General features: G+C 42.9%; 1 protein-coding gene across 2 annotated transcripts; it reads left to right on the top strand.

Annotated features, from left to right (window-relative positions):
* Positions 1-224: 224 nt before the first annotated feature.
* On the top strand, positions 225-653 carry LOC114622099 (ubiquitin-conjugating enzyme E2 variant 2-like). Of its 2 annotated transcripts, XM_028768457.1 has the most exons (2): positions 225-388; positions 515-653. In XM_028768457.1, exons 1-2 carry the CDS (start codon positions 225-227, stop codon positions 651-653), a joined length of 303 nt encoding a protein of 100 aa, XP_028624290.1. The 2 variants fall into 2 exon arrangements, with proteins under 2 accessions (XP_028624290.1, XP_028624289.1); XM_028768456.1 differs by having other exon boundaries at positions 225-653.
* The last annotated feature ends 15,095 nt before the right edge of the window (positions 654-15,748 follow it).

Raw genomic sequence — 15,748 nt, 5'->3', positions numbered from 1 at the left:
GGTGTGTGTGTGTGTGTGTGTGTGTGTGTGTGTGTGTGTGTGTGTTTGCTTTGATTGTGACAACTGTGGAATCAAGAGTTCTAGAGACCATCAGGACAAATCTTGCCAGGAACACGAAACTGGAACAGTCCTCACTATCAGTCTCTCTATGACGGAGAGCAGCGTGCTGCCGGAAGTGACTCGTGACGTCCTGTATGCGGCAGTGGGTCTGGGAGCAGGAGAAGATGCCGGTCTCCACAGGAGTTAAAGTTCCTCGTAATTTTCGCTTGTTGGAAGAACTTGAAGAAGGACAAAAAGGAGTAGGTGATGGTACGGTTAGCTGGGGCCTTGAAGATGATGAAGACATGACACTTACAAGGTGGACAGGCATGATTATTGGGCCACCAAGGACAAACTATGAAAACAGAATATATAGCCTGAAAGTAGAATGTGAATCTAAATACCCAGAAGCTCCTCCATCAGTTAGATTTGTAACAAAAATTAATATGAATGGAATCAATAATTCCAGTGGAACGGTGGATGCACGGAGCATACCAGTATTAGCAAAATGGCAAAGTTCCTATAGCATTAAAGTTGTACTTCAAGAGCTAAGACATCTTATGATGTCCAAAGAAAATATGAAGCTTCCACAGCCACCAGAAGGACAGACGTAAAACAACTAATTTTAGTGGATCTCAAACTTGTCTTAATTCAACAACTCATGTTATTGTCTTGATTAAATATCACCGTGCAAAATACCCACACATTAAGTAAAAGAATTGCGGCTGGTAAACATGACCTGGACAGTTGTAAGAATATATTTAATATATGTACACCTATTATGTTTTCAGGTAACAAGAGAAGTGCAGCACAAATTTTTTTTTTTGTCCTCTTAAAGCACTGTCGTTTAAACATGAACCTGAAGTACTCAAAGTGGAATTCAGGTTTTCAAGACAGGAGCATGTTAAAAAACTGTCAGATGGCCATGGAAACCTTTGTTTTTCTGAAAAGTAAAGTCTCAAGATGGAAGAACAGAAATGGCATGTTTTATCCATCATATTTAGAGCTGCAGTTGGAATTGTCTAAAGTAGCAGATAGAATGACTAGTCACCAATTGTGTTAATTCTTGAAGCAGTATGGGTACTGACTACTACTGGTATCTAAAATAGGTTCAGGATTGTTTTGATACCTGTATTTATAATAAAAAGATGTTTGGGATTTTGAATTTCTGTTAAAAGCTGTTCCCGTTTGTTACGTGTAACAGACATAATTTGTTCACAGTCTTTGTTTAATAAAACATGCTTAGAAGTTTTAAGTGAAGTGAACAAAAAGGAAATAGCTTTATGGATGTGTGATTTTGAGATGAAAGTTAGTCTTAAAATGTAAATAAAATTTGGAATGTGTCTTCAAAAAAAAAAAAGACATGAAAGTTGAAACAAATTCAATAAAGAAAACCCAAACTGAGGTAAAACTGAAAATAAAAAAATTTAGGAACTCTGGGACCACTCACCCATTTCAAAACTTTTGACCAGAATTGTTGCTATCTAAAGGAAACACAGGGACAAAAATAGAGCAAAGACTGAAGGAAAGGCCATCCAGAGATCCACACGCCCCCAACTTGGGATCCATTCTATGTACAGGCACCAACCCCAACACTACTGCTGATGCCATGTTGTACTAGCAGACAGGAGGCTGGAATATCTGTCCCCTGAGAGGCTCTACCAGCACCTGACTGAGACAAATGCAGATATTTACAGCCAACCATTGGTTGGAGCTCAGGGAACCCTATGGAAGAGTTAGGGGAAGGACTGAAGGAGCTAAAGGGGATTGCAACCCCATAGGAAAAACAACAATATCAACTAACCGGACCCCTCAGAGCTCTTAGGGACTAACTCACCAACCAAAGATTATACATGGGCTGGTCTGAGGCCCCCACTACATATGTAGCAGAGGACTGCCTTGTCTGGCCTCAGTAGAAGGGGCTGCACTTGCTCCTGTGGAGGCTTGAGACCCCAGGGAAGGGGGATGCTAGAGGGATGAGGTTGGTATGAGTGGGTAGGTGGAAGAGCATCCTCTTAGAGGTGAAGGGGAGAGTGATGGGTGGGGGGCTCATGGGAGGGGTACTGAGAAGGGGGATAACATTTGAAATGTAAATAAATAAAATAATTAATAAAAAAATTAAGAACTCAAACAGGAACTTTGGGGGCAAGCCTCACCAACAGTATACAAGAAATGGAAGAATCCCAGGAATTGAAGACACAATTTTTTTAAAAAATGAATACCTTAGTCAAAGAAAATTTTAAATCTAAAAAAAAAAAATCAAACATCTAGGAAATCTGAGACACTACAAAAAAAGACCAAATCTAAGAATAATAGGAATAGATGAAAGAGAAGAAATCCAGGTCAAAGGCACAGAAAATATTTTCGACAAAATCATAGAAGTATATTTCCCAAATCTAAAGAAGGGGAACTATAAAAATACAAGAAGCATACAGAACATCAAATAGACTGAATCAAAAAAATTCCCCATGAAACATAATAACCAAAACATTAAACATATAAAACAAAGAATATTAAAAGTTGCAAGGGAAATGACAAAGTAACATAAAAATAGACATATTAGAATAACATCTTACTTTTTGATGGAGATTCTAAAAGCCAAAAGAACCTGGATAGATGTTGTACAAACTCTTAAGAGACCACAAATGCCACCTCAGACTACTTTGACGATCTACATGGAATTGCTAAATAATGGGGGAGAAAGGACCCTAGCTGGACATTTCTCATCACTAAATGAAGACTCCAGTTTTGGGAATGAGTTACATCTAATTGAATTGTTGCCCATGGGGACCCCATAGGAACTCCCAAATAACTCAGGTTGTTGCCAAGGCTATTGTGCCCTTCCCCAGCCTTGAGCAGGCCTGAGAGACCTTGTTTACCACAACAGACCAAATAATAGGACCTAGGTGGAACTACCCACCTTGGCTGCAAGTACAGCCTGCTACAGGAACTTCAAAGAAGAACTGCCCCTGGGCTTGCCTTGAGACGTCTTCAGCCGTGACCTGAGACCAAGAACGGATTATCCCACCCATCTCTCCTGGCTGAAACTAGGAAGGGTTCAGACGGGGTCTTTCCCTTTAAATTGAGAGCTGAACATTGAAGCATCGAGTCTTGATCAGAGAACTCTGTCTTGGCTTCATCTCTTCTCACCCTCAGTCTTCCTTTCGCTCCCAGCCCTCTTTTCAGGTGAACCCGTTTGACTCGTGGCTGCGGGCGGCTACAGGCTGTTCCACAAACTGATGTTAAAGCCCTATTGGTAAAGACAACACCTATCCAACTCATTGAACTTGGAGAAGTTAAGCTAGAGCCTTCAGCCCTGCTGACTAGTATTCAGAGAACTGGAAGCTACACCACATGCTACCAAAGGACAAAGGTAAACACCAACCCAACTAACTACAAACCCTTTGATCTACAGTGTGAAGGGCCCAGCTTAACATTACAAACTCCATTTTACTTTCAGACTCCATTTCTATGATTAACTTGCCCTCAGAATGAACTTAGATACTGGAAAAAACCAACTTTACCCTGGCAACAATCACAATTACCCTGAGCAAATAGCCACTCTACAACTAGCAACAACCAATTAGTTCTTAAGGGGAAAGTACTGAAGTCTTAAAGTAAATTAAGTAAGTTAGCAACTATTGTTCATTCCAAACTAAAATCATTACTAGCCGATAGAAATATGCCAAGCAAATGTCAATCAATCTTGTAACTGCTAAGTTGGAAAGTCCCAACTACAACAGCCATGATAAATAGGCAAGGCTTGTACCAGCTCAGCACCTTCCACACTGATCCACTGCATTGGAAAGGTTGAAGGGTTGGAGCTCGAGCTTGAATAAAGACTCTTAGCCTCTGCATCCGAGTTGGACTCCTGGTGGTCTCTGTTGGTCTGTGGGAACCTTACAATCTGGGTATAACAAGCACTGATCTGCATGCAAGATGCACTAGTGTTAACAGTGGTCCAGAGCTTATGGGAGTAACCAACCAATTATCTGATTGGATTTAACGCCCACTCAGTGAGATAGAACCCATCCTGGACAGTGCTTGGGTGGCCAAGAACCTCAGACTAGATAACCCAGGGACCTGGGGCGAAACCAAATACTACTGTTCTACTAAAGGAATGTAGCGGTAAAATGACTCCTAGCAACGTTCTGCTGTACTCATAGGTCAGTGTCCTTCTTAGCCATCATCCGAGAAGCTTCCTCCTGCAGTAGACGGGAATAAACAGAGACCCACACCTAGACAATATGCAGAGCAACAGACCTTGGAACAGTCAGCTTTAAATAGGATGTTTCCATCAAGTCCCCTCCCTCATTGCTCAGGGAAACCTTCAGAAGAGGAGACAGGACAACTTTAAGGGCCAGAAGGATAGAGGACGCTAAGGAAACAAAGTCTTCTAAACACAACAGGACCAATGCACATATGACTGGTCTGGTCTGAGCCTAATGAGGTCCTATTGCTGAGAGTGGAAGTGGATACAAACCCACATCCTTAACCCAGAAACTATTTCCAATTGATGAAGTGGAAACTTAAGGGTTCTTTGAAAAGTCAGTTGTGTTGGATGGTGTTTTGCTGGGGCAAACACATGAAAGAATGTTTCCCTGAAGCAGACGCAGGTGAAAGGATGTTCTGCTAAAGCAAGCACATGAAAGGACACATGATAGAGGATTCTTCACACGAATGACACACATTTATTGGTCTGCCTTACATTTCATAGTTGAGCTCCTTTTGTTGGGACTCCATGGAGAGAAACACACCAAAAAACTTCTAGTGGTGTGCGGGTGGCTTCTTGCCACTTCTGCAGACTAAGGCTGATTGGCAGACTGATGTCAGCTGAGACAGACTCACATGCCAAGGCAAAACCTGTGGAGGACACCTGATGTTTGGAGGACTATAGGCAGTGAAGGCGGTTGGGCTAGGCTTGCTCATAGAGCTAGCTGTGCAACACTTATTGGTCTTGAATTTTCCCTGATCTTTACTTCACTGAGAGAGGCACAGCAGAGAACTTTTCCTGGTGCTCCTGTTGTCCCTGGTCCCTCCTACTGACTCACGCTGAGGCTGACGCCTGGGTCATGCAACAGCTGCTGATTCATGTTTGCTATCCTGACTCATCTAACTGGACTGCTGGTGTGTCCATGAAGTGTTTGCAAGTGGATCAAGCTGCCATTGCTGACCTGTGAATTGAACTCATGACTCCCTGACAATGCAGATAGGATTTGCTCCAAAGAACCTTTCTAAACATGTCTGCTTCCCCCATATCCTTTCTTTTCCACTATCTCTGGTGGGTGGTGGGCTAGAAGGGAGGTTAAAGCATTTAAGAGCCACCATCAAAAGTAGGCGGTGAAAAAAATTAAAGTTATAAATTGAAAAACCACTTGAAAATGAAAAAAAAAATGTTTTCTCCAATGGAATATCATTGAGTCTACAAACCACTCTTAAGGCCAGGCCACATGCCCTAAAGCAGATGGCCAACACAAAATAAACTCAATGATACTTTTGGTGTTTTGGTTTTTTGTTGTTGTTGTTTTGGTTTGGTTTGGCATTATGGTGCTTTATTTGGCATTTCTTTTCTTTTTTTCTTCCTTTTTTTCCTTCCTTTTTTCTTTCCCTTCTTACAGGTCTACTGCTTACATATTATGGCTCCTGATTTTGTGTTTTTATGAAATGTCTGTTTGCTAATGTGCGCATCTCTGTGTCTCTACGTTTCTTGTGCTTTTTCTTTGGCTCTTTGCTTTTCTGTTCCTTTGTTTGTTTGTCCTATTCAAGTTTGTTTGTTTTTATTCTATCATCTTGCTATTTTATTTTTTCTTTTAGATGATAGTTTGTTTTCTAACAGAGAACAAGACACAGAGAGCAAGAACGGATTTGAATTTGGGTGTGTAGGGAGGTGGGAGGATCTGAGAGGAAATAGGGGAAGGAAACCATAATCAGAATATATGGATGAAAAAAATATATACTCAATTTAAAAAAATATAGAAGATTGAAGCCCAAGAATGAATTAATAATTAAATAAATGTTGCAAACTAATCTGACAGAGGAAAGGTTCAATTGGCATAGCATCCGGACTAGGGCATGCATCCTGCTGTCTGCTTTTATCTAGGTTTATAGTAAAAAGTTGGGGGAAAGCAGAACATAAGGATTTGAAAAGGCTGCTGCTTAGCCAGAAAATGAATGTATTTAAACTCCGGGCCAGTGAGAATGTTGCTGCTATTAAGATGAGGACCATTAAGAAGAATCCAAGTACTGTACATCAAGACAATAGGAAAGTTAAAGTAATTGACCAGACCCCATTTGAAAGAGAAAGGCCCCCAGAATCAGTACAGGATACACCCAGACGCCAATTCTCAGCACAAGGGAGATTTATTGCCCTGGAGGGGCAATAGGGGGAAGGGGGAAGGCAGCAAAGGCAGATAGCTAGCACCAGCACCAGCAGCAAGCACAAGCAAGCAAGCAAAGCAGGAGAAGCTGTTTCTGCAGGGCTTTGAAGGGGGAAGGAAGAGTCTGTGCTAGGGTGAGTGGTAACTCCTGATTGGACATATTAGCCAAATAATGAATTTTGATTGTTGCACCTTCATGTGTTGTCTCAGGAATGAGTCAGTGGCCAGATAAGGGAACAAACCTTGGGGGCTAGCTTTGGGAATGTAATCGTTTTTTAGCAAGTGAGAGGGAAGAAGTAAAGAGGCAAAACTTGTCTGCACTGTTTGCCATGCTCAGGCCTTCTAGAGCTCTTCACTGTTTACCCAAGGCTCAAGGATGTCAACATAACTCAGTTGAAAAACTTTGCTTTAAGAACAACTCTCTGGAAGCCAGACATAGTGCACACCTTTAATCCCAGTGTTAGTATTCTGTATAAACTCCACCTTCACAGCTACCTGGCAACAGCCAGGTAGGCCCGCCCACTATAAAAGGGGCTGCCTGCCCCCTCCTCTCTCTCTTGCCCCCTTACTCCCGTGCCTGCAGGTTGCCCTCTCCCCTCCCCCTTCCCTTCCCCCTCTCTCCACATGGTCATGGCCGGTCTCTACTCCTCTATCTCTCTGCTCTCTCTCTCTCCTCTCGCTCTCTTCCCTCCGCTCCAATAAACTCCCCCTCGTGGAACCGTCTTGTCTGCTGTGGTCTGTTCCAAGCTGCCCGAAAATTTAACAATGGTGCCAAAACCCAGGAATGAAGACTTCAGGGACTTCAAGACCCATGCAGCCACTGGCTCCGTCGAGATGGACACAATGCCACCGTCGCCACTGCTACACCACTCAGACTTCATCTGCTCAACCACACATCTCTTTCTAATCTTTCTTTTTTAATTAAACCAAAACGGGGAATTGCTGTAACTCTAGCAGACGTCTGCAAGTTCCACGCTCACTAGCCTAGCCTAGAATGGGTAAGCTTCCCCATCCCCTACTGGCTAGAGTAACCCTCCACATGGTCCCAAGAAAGATTTCTTGAGCTCAGAACTAACCCTGTCCTTCCCTGGACCTTGTTCTACGATTGCTCCCCTTAGATGGGACACTTCCCCTCTTCCTCTCGAGACAGTTTCTCGCTGCTGAGTACCCCAGGCTAGGCCTGGACAGACTGTTCTCTCTGCCTCAGGAGCACAGGTTCCAATCGTAGTCCCCAGAGTATCTCTTCCATGGGTGAGCTTTTCACATGCTTCTCCCCGTCCTCCCCTGTCATCTGTGGCTGCCTGGACCAGGTTCATTCAGTTCGCCTGGAAAGCAAAGCAGCGGTCTGGGACCCTGCTTGCTTCCTCCCTCCCCTCCTTCGCCTCCTCTGCAGCCAGTCCACCTGAAGCAGTGGGTTCGACACTCAGCCTGCTCCCTTCCCTCTGTGGTTCTTAGCTCTGCTCTGGGTCTTCCCCTTACATCCTGCTGCCCGGGATCTGTAAAGTAAGTGTTAGTGCCTTCTGCCACAAAAACCGCAACTATGAACTTGCCCTTGTTAACTGCAGCCGCCAGAGTCACTGGGCAGCGACTTCCGGCTGCTAACAGGAAGTCCCACCCTGCCGCTGCTGCCACCCAACCTGCCAGCCATATGATCCAGCTTTTTTAGCCAAAATGTTTCTGTGCTAATACAAAAATGTGGTTTTCTCTACCTACACAACCCACCAAAGTTACTTAAGACTGCTATTGAATTCTATTCAGTTACAACCAATCTTTATGGCTCTCAATCTTGTCAGAAGTCTGCTAATGGTATTTTTTAAGTTTATGGCCAATGGCATTCCCAAAGCCTCTAACAGTTAACCCAAGATTGTTTCAGAAGACTTGGACGCTGGACTCCTAGAACATACAGCCTAGATTGTATGCGAACAAACGCAGTGGGCTAGACTGGATGCTCTGAGTCAAATGACTTAGCTAAGTCAAACCAAGGTAAGTCATTTCTCATGTCACGTGTATCTATTCCACAGAGAAAAAGCCCTACATCTTCTGTACTTGGAAGCCAAACTGACTTTGCCCAAGAGACTATAAAAACCACGGGAACTGTTGGCTAGTGGACTCTGTCATTTTTTAAAATAATATATAACTGGTAGATTATTGTTTACTCTTTACCAGACTTCTGACTACATTGACAGCTAAGTTTTCATAGATATTATCTGTTACTTCATTACCTAAACTCAGTTGCCATCAATTAAATGCTTCATATTTCCTTTTCTTACTATCCCACTGTCCTAAATTATCTGAGTTCCTATAAACTTGCTTAACTCTAATAAAACATTCCACTATACGATCCAACAAAGGTTCATCTTAAAGACTGCTTATGTTGTTAACTCATGCTGTTATCTGTTTTGTAAACTTCTAGGCTACAGGAAACCCACTCAGATCTACCTCTCATGGACCAAAGAGATGCCATCCAGATAAGTACATCTGCCTAAAGGTCCCACTCACTACCTATTACAAAGGGTGGGATCCCTCTGGGTTTCAAATGTACATCTTTTAAAAAAAAAAAAATTCTTTCTCCAAGTATTCTTAATCTTAGTCCCTACATCTTGTCAAGTCCAGGCACATCCAGAACAGCTCCAGAGAAGCAACCTCCAGATGCTCCATCTCCTGTAACAGATGCTTCTACTGGACCTGTTCCTTCTGACCTATCCTCAGATGGCTCTCTCCACAGACCCTGGACAGCAGAACAGCCAGCTCTCCTAAGACAAGACAAACATCCCCCATACCCATTCTTCTAGGTTTCCCCTAAAGACACGTCGCCCCCAATGCCAGCAGGAAGTAGCCAGATTTCACAACAACCCTATTTCTGCTTCCCCATCACCTCTTTCTAATTTTTCTTTTTTAATTAAACCAAAATGTGAGAATGTTAGTATTCTGTATAAACTCCACCTCCACAGCTACCTGGCAACAGCCAGGTAGGCCTGCTCACTATAAAAGGGGCTTCCTGCCCCTCCTCTCTCTCTTGTCCCCTTACTCCCACACCTGCATGTTGCCCTCTCCCTTCCCCCCCTTCCCTTCCCCCTCTCTCCACATGGTCATGGCCGGCCTCTACTCCTCTACCTTTCTGCTCTCTCTCTTCTCTCGCTCTCTTCCCTCCACCCCAATAAACTCCCCCTCGTGGAACCGTCTGGTCTGCTGTGGTCTGTTCCAAGCTGCGCAAAAATTTAACACCCAGTTCTTGAGAGGCAGAGACAAGCAGATCTCTGAGTTCAAGGCCAACCTGGTGTACAGAGCAAGTTCCAGGAGAATTGAGGCTATGTAGAGAAATCCTATCTCAAAACAGAAACAAAAAAGCAAAAAACAAAATCACAAAACAAAACAATATAAAACAAAACACACCTCTCTAGAGTACCTAGCTTACACAGGGCCACCTAGGAGTTTGCTGCATTTAACCACTCAGGAATTCAGAGACCACTACAGTGGTGATCTACAGATACCCAGTCACTCCTGAAGGAAGCCAGCAGCAGACTTTGACATCTGTATCATGACTCTGCTTCCACAGACATTCGGAATACAAGAGTTAATAGGTCTTGGAGGCTTCTGTTCAGATTTCAGAGGAAGGCCTCACAAAAGCAATCAATCGGTCAGGACCTGAGAAGGCAGCACTTGAGGGGGTTGTAAGTAAACCTGTGAGAGTGAAGCAGAAGATGCACTGAAGACCCCAGGAGATGTTAGAGATGCCAAAAACATGGAGCATCAGCCAAAGAAACAAGCAGACAACAAGCAGAGCTAGTGGAAGAGGAAGGTCACATGGGCTGAAACTGTAAAGCCATAAAACAAGGGCTGTGAGTCCCTTAGGACTCGCTCACATCGGGCTGCTGGGTACTCCAGGTGTTATACAAGAAGCTACAACATTTAACATTCTCCTTTATGAAACTTGGTCTTTCCATGGTCCTGTCCCTCCTTCCATGGTCCCATTTGGAATGACCATGTTTTTGCTGTGAGCCACTGTGTATCTGAAGTATGTGACTCTCTTGATTTTACATGGGCTCTTGGCTAAAGATTTGTCTTCCGTGTTGGGCCTCTAAATGTGTGCTTTTTAGTAATTTTGAACCGTTAGGACTAATAGAACTTTTGGAGACAGACTGAAGCCGTTTTAAATTGTGAACTAGCTAACAGTTAGGGGGGTTGAGGAGGGGCAAAGGCAGAATGTTAGGGTTTAAGGGGCTGTGCTTGCATGTCAAGGTGTGATGGTTACGTTCACTAACTTCATTGGATGGAGAAGCACCTAGGGGATTTGTAAAACTTACCTCTGGGAGTATCTGTAAGGGCATTTCCAGAGAAAATTAGCTAATAGAGAGAAGACCCACCCTGAATGAGACAGCAACATCCCATTGTAAGGCCCTCGGAGTGGGGAGACCCCCACTCAAGCCACAGGAGATTACGACCATCCAGAATCATGAGAGACCAAACTTGCTGCAAACAGCAAAAGGCTTTATTTCCGGATTTCAGTCAGCAGCTGAGGCCGAGGCTCACAAGGGGAGCGTCAACCCCAAGGCTCGGGAGCAAGAGGTAATTAAAGGAGAAAACCGCAAACCGGGGTGGTGAAGGGGGAAAATCAAAAAAGTAACAGTAGTTAGTCATAAACCAAAGTGGGGAGTGGGAAACATCTTACACACGTGTCATAAACTGGGGTGGGGAGTGGGAAACATCCTGTACACATTTTTCTCAGGAATATGACCTTAACCTAGCCCATTGTGGTCAGTCATTTCCCGGAGTATCTTGACCAACCTGTATTTGTAGTTCTGCTATTCTTTGTCTGAACGACCTGGCTGACTTGCCCCCTGGCTAATTCTTTCTTTGGGTGGCCAGTTCCTGGAACCTAGGCCTGTGAACCTGCCAACCTTAATTCAGATGAGGGGGTCTCAAGCTACTCTATGAATTTTTATATCCTTACACCATATGCTGGGGCCTTGAAAGGAATAAAATAAGGGTGGGAGCTCACTAATGCAGCCATCCTCTCCCTCTGCTTGTAAGATGCTGTTTTGCAAAGCTGCTCTGCTCTCCCTGCTTCTCACTAGGGTGGACTGAAATTTCTTAAGTCAGAGCCAAAATGTCTCCTGCCTTCCTTGAGTGGCGTATGTTCGGTGTCTTACCACCACCACAAAAGTCTAACATATTTATTTGTTAGGTTACAAAGCCCACTCACAGATATATTAGAGTTCATTCGTTGAGGTCTCTATCTCTACTTTCCGAATTTTCTTCAGAAATATTTTACAAATAATTTTCTATGCATATTATTATTGTTGTTATAAACATTTTACCATATCTCTACATACATCTGATATTTCTGTGAATAAATCTTATTTATGTAACTGAATGTTGAAAAAAACTGGCTTACAAAGTATTAAAACTATGCTAATATAAGCCAGGCATGGTGGATGGTCATTCAGGCATTCAAAGGACTGCTATGTGCTCAAGAGAGCCTAGACTATACAGAAAATACCAGGCCAAGGCTACAGTGTGAGATATTGTCAAAAAATGAAAACAACAACAACAAAAACTTTACGGAAATCATTTTACATGACAAAGAGGTTTTAGAGCTGAGTGTGGTGCTGCATACCTTTAACTCCACTGGGAGACAAAGGCAGCCAGATCTGTGAGTTCCAGCCCAGACTAGTCTACATAGTGAGTTCCAAGACAGCTAAGGCTACAAAAAAAGACCCTGTCTCAAAAACCAAACCAAAACAAACCAGTTTATAAACCTTCTATTCCCACAGAAAATGTGAGAGTTCTTGCTTCACCATATTGTCACCTGTCTTCAGTGTATCAGTTGTTTTTTCTGTTGCTATAAGAAAACACCATGGCCAAAGTGACTTATGTAAAGATTTTATTTTGGCTTACCATTCCAGAAGGGTGAGAGTCCATCATTGTGGGAGGCCTGGCAGCAGACAGGTGTAAAAAAAATTAATTTGTTTTTCTCTTGCCTGCCCCTGCTTCCGGAATGCTGACTCTGAGACTAATTATTTGGTCACACACTTTGGCTCGTTCCCTGACTAGCTTGTAACTTATTTAACCCATTCGATCTGTTCTGTGTCTTCTATGTGTTCAGTTACCTCTCCTTCAGTCCTGACCTGATAGTTCCAACACTGTTCTTCAGCGTCTCCCCGGTGGCTTTCTTGAATCTCCCTTTAGTTGCTCACTATTTCCCAGAATCCTCTCTTCCTGCCAGTGTCTCACCTCCTATTTCCTGCCTCAGCTCATTGGCCATAGGCTTTTTTATTGACAGGTGATGCTTATAAGAGATTCTCCCCACAGGCAAGCATGGGCACTAGAGCAGGAAGCTGAGAGATTGCCCTCAACTGCAAGCACAAAGCAAAAAGAGTGAATTGGAACTAGGGGAAGGTTTTTAAACCCTCAAAGCCCACATCCCAGTGACATACTGCCTCCAACAAGGCTAAACCTCCCCTTAACCTCGCCAAGCAATGCCACCAGCTAGGGACCAAGAGTACAAATGGCTTAGATTTAGGGGATACTTCTCATTCAAACCACCACACTCAGTAAAATATCTTTTTAATCTTCCTCCTTCTCCTCCTCTTCTGCTTTCTGTTTCTCTTCCTTGCTCTCTTCTTTCTCTCCTTTTTGGTGCTGAGAATAAGAACTGAAACCTTGCAAGTGCTGAGCAAGCACTTCACTAAAGAGCTACACTCCTTGCCTTCTTTTTAATCTTTGCCTCTCTCACTGCTGGGAGAAAAATCCATTAAGTGTTATATATACCACAAATAATCTCAAATATGCCTATCTTATTTCCTCAGAAAGCACATAAAACATCTATTTTTAAATGCTTTTGGAAACATGTATGCATTGTAGAGATTATATGTCTTTGCTAAAAAAGAAACAATACAATTTTCTTCAATTTAAGCAGAAAACAGATTTATTAAATGATATTAATAGCTTACAGAATCATTTGAAGAGCTAGAGAAGGTCACAAGGTTTGGCTTCTCCACAGAACCAGCCTAGACAGGTCATCTTTTTACCAGCACAACCCACTAAGTGCCAGATTAAATTCCTGATTCAGAGTTATTGATGGCAAGGGTATTTGAAGGAAGGTTTGAATTCAACTTGACTTGGAGTCTAGGTCTTCCGTTAGCCCTAGCAAGTCACATATCCAAGTTTGAAACTGGGGTAGAAATACTATGCCCTCCCACATGGAGGACCACAAGGCACACAGCAAAAGAGAGCTCACGATGTAACTGACAATGGTATTCTAAAAGCTCACAATTTAGCCTAGTTTTAGCCTAGTTTTGGAGGATGAAAATCCAAGACTTACGTATTCCTGCCTGCTCAGCCCCTGGTGATGGCCCCCTCAGCCACGGCACAATGCGCTAGTTTGGAAGGAAGCACATTGAGAGAGAAAGCATACACTGTGCCAGGAAGCCAGAGCAAGGAGAAGAGCCAGTATTGTTCTTTCTATAACAATTCACTGTGGCAAGAAAGACCTCACTCCTTCAGACAGGAATGAACCCCTTCTGAGAGAGATGTTCCAAATGGCCTAATTTCCTTTCACTATCCTCCCAGTCACACACCTATCACCTCTTACATGGACACACCGGAACCAGGCTTCTGGAACTCTGAGAATGTAGTCAAACAACTGCAAGCTATAGCATTACACTGCTGAGAAGGGAACACTCAGGGAGGGCAACATAACCATCCTACCACCAACTACCACTACCCAGGCAACTCCTAACTGAACAGAGTTAATCTAACTTAGCTCCTTGGCTCCTAAGGAAATTGTAACATTCATGTATTCAGTTGCATAGTTTACTTAATAAGGTGAATATGCAGAGGAAGCATATAAACTTTGAGGTGGAAAATATTTTAAATGCAAATGATCCTGCTTTCAAATTGACATTTCATGAGTCTATCCAAATATCAACTTAAAGTGAGATTCTGCTGTGCTTTCCCACATCCGTGAGTATCTAAGAAATCTAAAAGATAAAGATGGATAAACCATGGCCCTTAGAGAAGGATTTGTTTGTTTGTTTGTTTGTTTGTTTTAAACTAAAACAAAGAAAAAGAGTATTTCCAATGTTTTCACTCTGTCTTAGTGTCTCCTAAATAAATTTGGACCCTAAATTCAGGCAGGAGCATGGATGTTATCTACAAAATCTTTTGAAAGACTTTGAGGTGACAAGGGAAGAGAATGAATTGCAAATGGAGAAATGACTATGATTCTAAAATACAGCTGGCCCTCGGTTCTGGGACTTTGCATTAAAGGGTTAGTCCGATCTTTTAATGACCATCAAGCCCTGCTCACATAGGAATAGAAATTTTTACTAAAACATTAATTTTCAGAATCCCATTCCCCAAGCAGAAGGTAGATGACTCCCAACAGTCAAACTCCACCATAGCTTATCTGCCCTTGATACGTTGTTGCAATGGACATGTTCACCCGAAGGTGCATTTAGGAAAAAATTAGATAATATAATGTTACTGAATAATTAAATATTTATGAAGGTCTCTGGAAATTCTCCAAAAAAAAAAAGACTGTGTGTGTGCATGTGTGTGTCTGTGTGTGTCTGTGTGTGTCTGTGTGTGTGTGTGTGTGTGTGTGTGTGTGTGTGTGTGTGTGTGTGTGTTGTAAACAGGGTATCTCTGTGTAGCCCTGGATAGCCCTGGAACTCACTCTGTAGCTGGCTGGTCTTGAACTCACAGAGATACTCCTGCCTCTGCCTCCTGAGAGCTCAGGTGTTCAAGTGCTGGGATTAAAGGCATATGCCACCACCACCCAGTAGGATTCATTATTTTTTATAAGAAATATAATAAATAAAAATATTTGTAAAAGTAAAATAAATTTTAAAAAACAGAAACACAAGTTACTGTAGCTAATAAAAGGTCCATAATCTGATTGTCAAGTGCAATACCAGTTTGCCACAGGCAAAGGATTTGGTCTTATTGAAAACTACCAGAAAGGGGCCAAAGAGATGTTTGGAGCACATACTTCTGCAGGCCACCCAAGTTTGGTTCCCAGCAACCACTTCAGACAAGTCACAACTGCCTGTAATTCCAGCTTCAGGAAATCCAAAGCCTTCTTCTGTACTCCATGAGCACCCACATGCTCATATGCATATACCCATTCATAGACACACATACACACACAGCTAAAAATTAAATAAACCTTTTAAAAAAATCTTTCCAAAGTGGGACTGAGGACATGGCTTGCTGCTCTTCCAGAGGTCCTGAGTTTAGGTCCTAGCACTCATGTCAGGTGGCTCACAACTGCCTTTAACTCCAGACCAAGGGACTGTCACCCTCTTCTGGCTTCCACAGGTGCCCAC

The sequence above is a fragment of the Grammomys surdaster genome, unplaced genomic scaffold (genome assembly GCF_004785775.1).
Source record: "Grammomys surdaster isolate TR1022 unplaced genomic scaffold, NIH_TR_1.0 186, whole genome shotgun sequence".
NCBI classification, from domain to species: domain Eukaryota; kingdom Metazoa; phylum Chordata; class Mammalia; order Rodentia; family Muridae; genus Grammomys; species Grammomys surdaster.
This window is presented reverse-complemented; position numbering and strand designations above follow the sequence as displayed.

Bases quoted from the DNA above. Each gene is read 5' to 3' on its own strand.
- LOC114622099 (XM_028768456.1), top strand. From the start codon at position 225: ATGCCGGTCTCCACAGGAGTTAAAGTTCCTCGTAATTTTCGCTTGTTG.